Source organism: Benincasa hispida, chromosome 5 (genome assembly GCF_027475165.1).
Source record: "Benincasa hispida cultivar pf3 chromosome 5, pf3_genome.v1.1, whole genome shotgun sequence".
Classification (NCBI taxonomy): domain Eukaryota; kingdom Viridiplantae; phylum Streptophyta; class Magnoliopsida; order Cucurbitales; family Cucurbitaceae; genus Benincasa; species Benincasa hispida.
In genome coordinates, this window is record NC_143482.1 from 65,425,441 (window position 1) to 65,435,527 (window position 10,087).

General features: G+C 38.5%; 2 protein-coding genes across 3 annotated transcripts; one reads left to right on the forward strand and one right to left on the reverse strand.

Annotated features, from left to right (window-relative positions):
- Window positions 1–476: 476 nt before the first annotated feature.
- Window positions 477–5,188, forward strand: LOC120077896 (putative alpha,alpha-trehalose-phosphate synthase [UDP-forming] 7). The gene is made up of 4 exons (XM_039031997.2): window positions 477–910; window positions 1,345–3,406; window positions 3,821–4,094; window positions 4,281–5,188. Exons 2-4 carry the CDS (start codon window positions 1,425–1,427, stop codon window positions 4,590–4,592), a joined length of 2,568 nt encoding a protein of 855 aa, XP_038887925.2. The 5' UTR covers window positions 477–910; window positions 1,345–1,424; the 3' UTR covers window positions 4,593–5,188.
- A 198-nt stretch (window positions 5,189–5,386) lies between these two features.
- On the reverse strand, window positions 5,387–7,636 carry LOC120077897 (pentatricopeptide (PPR) repeat protein). 2 transcript variants are annotated; one of them, XM_039031999.2, is made up of 2 exons: window positions 7,379–7,553; window positions 5,387–7,134 (listed from the first exon to the last, which is right to left on the reverse strand). In XM_039031999.2, exons 1-2 carry the CDS (start codon window positions 7,379–7,381, stop codon window positions 5,551–5,553), a joined length of 1,587 nt encoding a protein of 528 aa, XP_038887927.1. In that variant the 5' UTR covers window positions 7,382–7,553; the 3' UTR covers window positions 5,387–5,550. The 2 variants fall into 2 exon arrangements, with proteins under 2 accessions (XP_038887927.1, XP_038887926.1); XM_039031998.2 differs by having other exon boundaries at window positions 5,387–7,636.
- Window positions 7,637–10,087: the final 2,451 nt, after the last annotated feature.

Below are 10,087 nucleotides of genomic sequence, written 5' to 3' on the forward strand. Positions count from 1 at the left end.
TATGAATTGAATTATGCCAAAAAGATATTGGATAATTGATTTTAGTAATTTGATTTGATTAGATTTTCAGAAGCAAGCAAACTTAAAACATTATACTTCGTTAAGTTCTAAGCACGTCTGGGAGATATTCCGTCAATGTCGTACACGTGTCGTAAATTCGCAATCGTGGCCGTTGAAGAAAGCTTACTATTGGGCATCGTACAAAGTTTTTGACATAATAACGCGTGGTACGCGCGTGTCCTTGTGCCAAAGTGTTGCCAGCTTCTGCTGATTCAGACTCCGACTGGCTGAATCTTATCCAATTTCTTTATTGAAAATGTGATATTTTTAACGTAAACAGTGACGGACCTATGATATTATTGGCTGTGACTTTAACATGCTCTTTTAACCCACCCTACACGTGCCAATCTTGCTTCTCATTGGTCTTTTTTACGTATCTTTATCACCCCTTGGTAAAGGTATCAAACCTCCTCGTTAATTTCACGCTATAGTTTCCTCCTATAACAGAAGATTATTTACTTTATTTTTCTCTTTTTTAAATTTTAAATTATCATTATTATTATTATTTTTTAATTTTACGTTTCGTAGAAAAACATTTATATTTCATCGTGAGTCCAACAAACGCCACATTTTGCTCCTGGATCATACATTGCAAAAGTTGGAGAGGGTCATTGGCTGTAATATTTAAGCCGTTTCACAATCCATTTTTAGAAAGAAAAAGAAAAGGGATCAAAATTATTGGATTAGCTTAGAGGGAAGGGTCAGCTTCAAATCTTTGAATTGGAACAAATTCTTGCGCTCTGAAGAAATACGAATTTTGCAGCATTTTTTAAAAAAAAATTTTTAGGATTTTTGCTTCATTCTTGTTGTTGTTACCGTTCGGGCTCTGGTCGTTCTTCAGATTTATCGGGTACGCGTCAAATTTCATTGGTTTTTCGGATTTGTTCTTTGTGTTTTCAATTCGCATTTGATCTTTCTTTCAATGTTGTTGTTTACGATGTCGGTTTCGATTAAAGAATGGATTTTATTTCGTAATTCTGGAAATGAAGGCATTGGTTGCAGTTGCTTTTTCTTGGAGGTTGAATTCTGCTATGGATTAAAGAGAATCTTTGAGGTTTTAGGATAAATAGGATTAGAATAATAGGAAAGATTACATGTACATTGGATAGGAATCGGTTTATCGTTGTGTTTCTCTTAATCCAGGGATTTTTCTGTTAAAAAACTGGCTTAATTACTCGATTGGGGGATAATCTGTTATTTTATTAACCCTTCGCATATTCGTTATGCTGTTTTTGTAACTTTATTGTGTTACCGAACGTCTAAGGTTTTGATTGTTTTTGTTAGGTGCTGCCCTTGTTAAGTTGTTCGAATTGCCTTTGTGATTGAAGAATTAGGCTTTCATCTGGAAAACAAAGAAGAGAAACATGATTTCGAGATCTTACACAAATCTTTTAGATTTGGCTTCTGGAAATTTTCCAGCAATGGAAGTGAAAAAGAAGCGATTTCCGCGGGTCATATCCGTTCCGGGTAATGTAGCTGAGCTTGATGATGATCAAGCTTACAGTGTGACATCTGAAAACCCATCATCAATTTCCTCAGATCGAATGATAATTGTAGCAAACCAGCTTCCTTTAAGAGTAAAACGAAGAGAGGATGATAGTTCATGGAGTTTCAGTTGGAATGAAGATTCTTTGCTTTTGCAGCTTAAAGATGGCTTACCAGAAGATATGGAGGTTCTTTATGTCGGTTCGTTGAAAGTCGATGTCCAACCAGAAGAGCAAGATGAGGTCTCTCAGATTTTGTTGGAGAAATTTAAGTGTATTCCTACATTTTTGCCTCCTCATGTTTTGAAAAAGTTTTATGATGGTTTCTGCAAGAGGCATTTGTGGCCTCTTTTTCATTATATGCTGCCATATTCTGCTGATCAGAAGGGTCGATTCGATCGCTCCATGTGGGAAGCCTATGTATCAGCAAATAAGTTATTTTTCCAGAAAGTAGTTGAGGTCATCAACCCAGATGATGATTATATCTGGATCCATGATTACCATTTGATGGTATTGCCCACTTTCTTGAGGAGACGTTTTAACAGAGTTAAAATGGGTTTTTTCCTTCATAGTCCATTTCCTTCATCTGAGATCTACCGTACCCTTCCTGTTAGAGAGGAGATTCTCAAGGCATTACTTAACTCTGATATCATTGGATTTCACACTTTCGATTATGCTCGTCATTTCCTTTCTTGTTGCAGCCGAATGCTGGGTTTGGAATACCAGTCAAAAAGGGGATATCTTGGATTGGAATACTACGGCCGGACGATTGGGATAAAGATAATGCCTGTCGGTATTCATATGAGTCGGATTGAATCAGTGATGAAACTGGCAGATGAGGATGCTAAGACTAGGGAACTCATACAACAATTTGCAGGGAAGACGGTGTTGCTTGGTGTTGATGATTTGGACATTTTCAAAGGTATCAACTTGAAATTGTTAGCTATGGAACAGGTACTAAAGCAACATCCAAAGTGGCAGCGAAAAGCTGTGCTTGTCCAAATTGTAAATTCTGCCAGAGGCAAGGGAAGAGATTTACAGGAAATAGAAGATGAAATAAAAGAAAGCTGCAGAAGGATCAACAAGGAGTATGGACATCCTGGTTATGAGCCAATAGTACTTCTCGACAGCCACGTGCCAATTACTGAAAGAGTTGCTTATTATAGCATTGCTGAGTGTGTAGTTGTCACTGCTGTTAGAGATGGCATGAACCTAACTCCTTATGAGTACGTTGTTTGTAGACAGGGAATATCCACCTCCCAGAAATGTTTGAACTTCAGCGGAGCCAAAAAGAGCATGCTCGTCATATCCGAATTTATTGGATGTTCTCCATCACTGAGTGGAGCATTTCGTGTCAACCCATGGAATGTTGAAAGGACAGCAGAGGCTCTGAATGAAGCAATATCAATGGCTGATTCAGAGAAGCAGCTCCGACATGAAAAGCATTATCGTTATATTGCTACACACGACGTGGCTTACTGGTCCCGTAGTTTCTTGCAAGATATGGAGAGAACTTGCTCAGATCATTTCAGGAGACGATGTTGGGGAATAGGTTTTAGTTTTGGATTCAGGGTTGTAGCTCTTGATCCCAATTTTAGAAAACTTTCAGTAGATGCCATTGTATCAGCATACAGTAAGGCCGAAAGTCGGGCCATCCTGTTGGACTATGATGGCACTGTGATGCCCCAAAACTCCATAAATAAGTCACCAAGTGAGCAGGTTATCTCTATTCTTAACACGCTTTGCGCAGATGCAAAAAATGTGGTCTTCATTGTGAGTGGACGAGGGAGGGACAGCTTAAGCAAATGGTTTCGCTCCTGCAAGAAGCTTGGAATTGCAGCAGAACATGGATATTTTTTGAGGTTTGCTTCTATGATCTCACTCATGTTTTTCTATCCTCTCCTTCACGTTAATGGTGGTTGCGGGCGTTTCATTGAGTATTATTGCACAGTAAATACAGCTAGTTGTATTCATTTTTATCGATTTCTTTACCACTCTTTGAGAATTATCTAAAGCATAAATACTTGTTTCACATCAGCTCAGCTGGAGCATATATTCTTTTTTATGCTGAGTGTTTGGATTTCTACTAAGGGAAACGATAGTTAAGAGATTTCTACCTCTGGATACTACACTGCTATTCATCTCGCCTGGATTATAAGAGATTTTGAACAATTTTTAAAGTCCTATTACTTGCTGCAAAGTTTTCACTTTTGGTCATATTCTTTAACTTTTTCTTCTTTTCGAATTATATCATCAACTCTGTTCAAAATGGCCAGGCAGTCACAAAATAAAGAGTGGAAGATTTGCGGCCAAACTTCTGATTTTGGATGGATGCAGATTGTCGAGCCTGTTATGAAATTGTATACCGAGGCTACAGATGGTTCTTCTATTGAAAGAAAGGAAAGTGCTTTTGTCTGGCAGTATCGAGATGCAGATCCTGGTTTCGGATCGTCCCAGGCAAAGGAGATGTTGGATCATTTAGAGAGTGTTTTGGCGAACGAACCTGTTGCAGTTAAAAGCGGCCAATTTATCGTAGAAGTGAAACCACAGGTGTGTTATTATTCATTTACCTCCTGCATGTAGTTGACGTAACCTAAGCTTTTCTATGATAGAAATTCACTTAATATTTCATTATTCGTCCTAGCGTGCAACATTTTCTGTGCACTTGGACATACTTTCTTCGAATATATATAACCGCACTGATTTTTCGATGCTGATCTCTTGTATTTGCTCCAGGGTGTTACCAAAGGCCTAGTGGCTGAAAAGATCTTTTCATCAATGGCGGAGGATGGAAAGCTTGCTGACTTTGTGTTGTGCATCGGCGACGACAGATCTGATGAGGACATGTTTGAAATAATTGGTAATGCGTTGTCCAGTAACATTCTTTCTCCAACGACATCGGTTTTTGCCTGCACTGTCGGGCAAAAGCCAAGCAAAGCCAAATATTATTTAGATGACACAGCTGAAGTAATAAGCATGCTCGAATACCTTGCTGAAGCTTCTAGTCCATTGCCATCCTCTGATGAAGAAGGTGAAAATGCTTCTTGAAAGTTGAAACAAACCCCATGTCACTGTTTTTGAGACATGAAGATCAAAGATCAAGTGGGAAATTTTGTACAAGAAGCTGGGTGTTGAATTGAATACATATTTTCTATAACACCACCTCTATTCCCCCCTATTTACTTTCTATAGTGTCATTTTCCTTTCAGCTTTTCATGCTAGTTTTTTTTTACTAAAAAGAAGAAAATCACTGACCCCAGTTTTAAATCGACAAGCTTTTTGAAAGACGGTGGACGAGTTCTATTGAAAGAAGTCAAATCAATCAGCCCGGCTTTGAACTTGAACTGCTGGAAGGGAAAAACTTGTCGGATTGGAATGCTCTGTTGACTGTACTGACATTCGAAATATTATGTGGATAGTTAAATGAGAGAATAAGTAGCTAATTTAGCTGCGACGTTATGGTAGGATAGGTTAATGAGGCCGAGCTCACTCGGCTTATTTGAGAGGGTTTCTAATATGAATGATATAATTTCATTTTGTACATGTATTGCTTCCTTATGTTCGCAGTTTACAGTTATTCTTATGTTGATTTTCTAATGTAAAACCTTTTTCTTCTGCTAATAAAATAAGAGTCCATTGTACTATGCTGATTAGATGATACTATAACTGAGGGTAGTCACAGAAAAGGGGAAAAAATGTTTCAGGTAATTATTCTATCATGATATTCTAAGCTGAAAATCTTTTAAAACATAAACTAATAAATTCGTGCTCAAACTTGTGGGAGACACTGTAAATGAATGTTCCTTATTAACTAAATCAGACTCTAGGTTTAAATATAGAAAAGAGACGAGAAATTACCTCAACTTTGTTAAGACAATAATTTATGCTTCCAAACAATAGCCAAAATGAGTATAGCTCGGTAGTTATCATATGTAGTGTCTTTATGATGTTAGATTATCAAATTCTCAGGTCCCTATTTACTCGAGAAAAAGGGGGGAAAATCTCCCTACCAATAATTACCACAAGAACATTCACCGTCCTTGAAATGGTGAAATCTACTTGCATCTCTTACAATAATCTCTCTTTTTCTGATCTTTGACATGCACTTAATGGCATTATGGCAGTCATTGCAGACTCGCAAGTTCTTCATCACCCTTATTGGGAAATTCTCGGGAGTGTTCATCAGTGCAAAAGCAATTGCTAACTTCTCACTGTGATGTGCCAAATTGTATTCTTTTTCTTCATTGTCCATGTCGTGCAAAACCGAGCCTAAGTCTGGCACGTAACCGTGCAGTTTCAGTTCAGACATTAATTCTTTCAAATATGATTCAATCTCCAGGTATTGTGGGTGAGATTTGTCCCCCATGCTAAATTGGTGAACCAAATTTTTGAGTTCTAACCAACTTATGCCAGGTTCTTTCTTGACGTTCCTATCTCTCATTGCTTTCCTAATCTCGGAAACGTCGGGCCAATTTCTAGCAGAAGCATGGATGTTTGAAAGCAGCACATAGGAAGCAGCATCCAGAGAATCAAGCTTTAGAATTTCTTCAGCAATTCGTTTGGCCATTTCTGCTTTCTTGTGGAGTTTGCAAGATGATAATAAAGTTTTCCAAATAATGCCATCTGCTTTTACAGGCATTGATCTTATCATACCCTCTGCTTCCTCCAAGTGGCCAGCCCGACCGAGCAGATCGACCACACATGTGTAGTGTTCAACTCTAGGCTTGAGTTTATACTTCTTCACCATCAAATCTAAATATTCAGTTCCTTTCTCTTCCAATCCACAGTGACTACAAGCATAAAGCAGACTCAAGAATGTCACTTCATTTGCTTCCATTTTCAAATCTTCCATTTGATGAAACAGCTCAATGGCTTCCTCTCCTCTTCCATGGAAGCCATGAGCTGCAATCATAGCAGTCCATAACACAACATCAGAATCTTCACGATCCAAAAAGGCTTTCACAGAGTCCTCTAAACTTCCAGACCGTGAATACATGCTAATCAATGAACTGACAACTGCTACAACTGAACCAACTCCACCTTTGATCACTTCAGCATGGATCTGCTGGCCTTGTCCTAACGTCGCCAGTTCTGAACACGCACTTATTACACTCACAAATGTTATTTTATCCGGTCGAAAGCCTGCCATTTTCATCATATTATACTGGTTCAACACTTCTTCTGGACACCCATTTTGAGCTTTTCCAGCAATAAGAGTATTCCAAGCAACTACACTACGAGTTGGCATTGATTTAATTAACTTCTCTCCATCAGATAAACTACCAGACTTCATATACATATGAGCTAGAGAACTGCACACTACCAAACTCAATTCAAATCCACATTTAATCAGACAAGCATGAACCTCTTGACCTGCAAGTAAAGATCTTAAACCAGCGCAACCTCTAAGTACACTGCCTAGTGTGAACTCGTCAGGCAAAAAACCCAATCCATACATTTCTTTAAACAAACTTAAAGCCTGTTCATTAGATCCAAACTGGGTCAGACCTGCGATCATCGCATTCCATGTGGCAATGTTTCTCTCGGACATTTCATCAAACAGCTTCTGGGCTTTTTCCAAATACCCACGCTGCAAGTACCCATTGATCAAAATGTTATATGACATTATATTTTTTCGTGGCATTTGACTAAACAGCACGAAAGGAGACTCCAACTGTCCTAATTTGGAGTAGAAATTTAAAAGGTGATTACAAATGAACTGGTCTTTGGAACACCCAGATGTAATTATTAAAGAATGGACCTGTTTTCCTCCAAAAAGTGAGCCTAGATTTATGCATGATTGAAGAAGATGAGAAAAAAGAGATGGGTCTGACCATATCTCGGATTTGAACGTGTCATAGGCTTGTCTTATGCGTCCGCCATTGCAGAGGCTGGTGAATTTTTGTAAAGAAGCAGAGGGAGTCTTCGTGGAGAGCGATCGCACAGTAAATGAATGTAAGGGGTTGAAGAAGACCTCGAAACTGCGACTGAGGTTACTCATGTATCAGCTTTTAGTCTTTGTTGGCTGATGGTAATAGTTAAAAAGAGAAAAAACGAGCGAATGTAAGCGATTTGATTGCTTAAATGAAAAATTTCACAAAATGACCTACAATTCAAAAACTTTTCTATTAATGATCTTTTTTTTTTTAACTTTTCTATCACTAACCTTTTGTCTATGCGAAATTCTAAAATTACCTCCAATTTTAAAAAAACCTTCCAACGGTTTGGAATGCGCGTCTCTACAAATACTTTACAACGATAAGGTCTCCCTCCATTTCGTTCATTTCCTGCTCAAAGTATTTCTCTTCAAAGCATTTTCTCTCGATATGTAAACGATTGTCTAGAAAATCTAAACAATCGTTTAATACTATCTAAACTATTGCGCATAATTAGCTAAGTGATCATACATAATTAACTGAGTGATCATATACAAATAACTAAGTGATCGTACAGAAATAACTAAGCGATCGCCAAAAAAAAATTATATATCGTTCAATCTAGATGGGTCAGTATCAGGTGTTATCAATGTTTGTTTGTACGTTTTTTTGTTATGTCCTCTCTGACCACATCGTGTATACCTATGTATTTGTCGTGGCTCCTCTCCAATTGAAGGTATCCTGATGGTTTGATGTCAACCTACACTTGCTACCTTTCGCGGTGTAGAATTGGTTCAAATCTTCAAAATCTGGTCTTCGACGCCATTCTTGTATGTGTCCAACTAGGAAGATTGGTTCGGCATAAGCAACAAGCACACATTCAACTGTAAACCATTTTGCACATAATGTTTGAACATTAATGTTTCTCAAGGTCGCTGCAGATATTGCATAGGAGCACAGGATCTCGAGGCAACTAAACTCCATACAAGTACATGTCCGTGAACCTAGATCAACCAACCCCCCAAATATCCATCGTCTACATTAATTATATGCATATCTACCGGGAAACATGATATGTTTTAGACATCAATTCCGATTCCTTAAGAGAATACTCATTGCGTAATCAGTTACAATGTTTGTGCATGTCATTGCATGTGTACGTGGAATATAGAACCATCCTTGTAGCCACTCGTGGATATGCTCTACTAGTTTCGTGATTGGTAGTTCTCGTGCATCTTTCAACATTTCATTGAGGCATTCTACTATATTTGTCGTCATCTTGTCATACTGTTAAGACCCTGATTCATACACACACTCACTCACAAAGAACACAAGTATAGTGGATGAAAAAGGGTGTCTCGTTGATATTAAACTTTCAAACAAACACAATACAAACCGAGAAATAGTTGGAAAAGGATATTCAAGTAACAAGAACATATACAGAAATTAAAGAACACAGATCTTCACAAAATTCCCAGCTCAATTTGAGAGGGCTGGGGTAATCTCTCCATGGATATCCTTCTAGCTATTATTTATCTTTAGAATAGACATGCCCCTCCTCTTCTCCAGTTGGTGCTTTATAAAGGACCCGAGGTCCCCTTCTCTACCCTCTTTCCTGACCCACTATCTTCTCCGTAACCATTTCCTTCTCTGCTAAATCAGTTGCAGCAGATTTCTTAGGTGGAATTCCTTCTTTTCCCTTCCTCTTATACACGTGAATTATTGGGGGTTTAACAATACCTCCCCTCTTGAATTGCACTTTGTCCTCAAGGTGGAAGTTGGGGAACTTTCACTTCATCAAAGGAGCTTCCTCCCAAGTGGCTTCACTTTCAGTTAGCCCTTTCCACTTCACTAACCACTCTTGTATTTCTAACTCGCCATCCCAACGTACTCCTAAGACTAACTCCAGTTTAACTTGTAGCTCAAATTCTTCTGACAACACCGGTGGAATGTGTTGCATTTTTTGAGTTTGCCTCAATTTCTTTTTTAGCTGAGATATGTGGAAGACATTATGAATGGATGCTTCGGGGGGAAGATCCAACTTATAGGCCACTTCCCCTCTTTTCTAACACTTTATAGGGTCCATAGAACTTAGATGAAAGTTTTTCATTTCTTTTTCAAGCTAAAGACCTTTGCCGATATGGTCTAAGCTTATCTTCCCCTATTTCAAGATGCATCTCTCTTCTATGCAGGTCAACATTCTTCTTCATGCAGTTTTGAGCTACAATCAATTGTTCCTTCAAGGCATTCAAGGTGAGATCTCTTTCTTTGAGTTGTTGTTCCACTGAATCGTTTGTTGTTCTTTTGTCTCCAAAGGCTACTAACGGTGGGGGAGGCCTTTCATACATTGCTTGATAAGGAGTAGTTCTAATTGAGCTATGTTATGTCGTGTTATACCATAATTCTATCCACGCCAACCACTTGTTCCACCGTGTAGGTTGCTCATTGCAAAAACACCTTAGGTAAGTATCCACGCATCTATTGACTCTCTCTGTTTGTCCATCTGTTTGGGGGTGGAAGGTCGTGCTCCTTTGTAGGCGTGTACCCATGGTTGTGAGCAATCATTCCAGAAATTACTTAAGAATATTTTATCTCAATCAGTGGTTATAAACTTAAAAATACCGTGATGCTTGACTACCTCCTGCACAAATTCTTCAGCCACTTGTT

What these genes read in the sequence shown, in the direction of transcription:
- LOC120077896 (XM_039031997.2), top strand. Translation starts at nt 1,425, where the DNA reads ATGATTTCGAGATCTTACACAAATCTTTTAGATTTGGCTTCTGGAAAT. An exon ending in GAACATGGATATTTTTTGAG is followed by an intron (nt 3,407 to 3,820) that starts GTTTGCTTCTAT and finishes CAAAATGGCCAG; the next exon opens with GCAGTCACAAAATAAAGAGT. An exon ending in TCGTAGAAGTGAAACCACAG is followed by an intron (nt 4,095 to 4,280) that starts GTGTGTTATTAT and finishes TATTTGCTCCAG; the next exon opens with GGTGTTACCAAAGGCCTAGT.
- LOC120077897 (XM_039031998.2), bottom strand. Translation starts at nt 7,545, where the DNA reads ATGAGTAACCTCAGTCGCAGTTTCGAGGTCTTCTTCAACCCCTTACAT.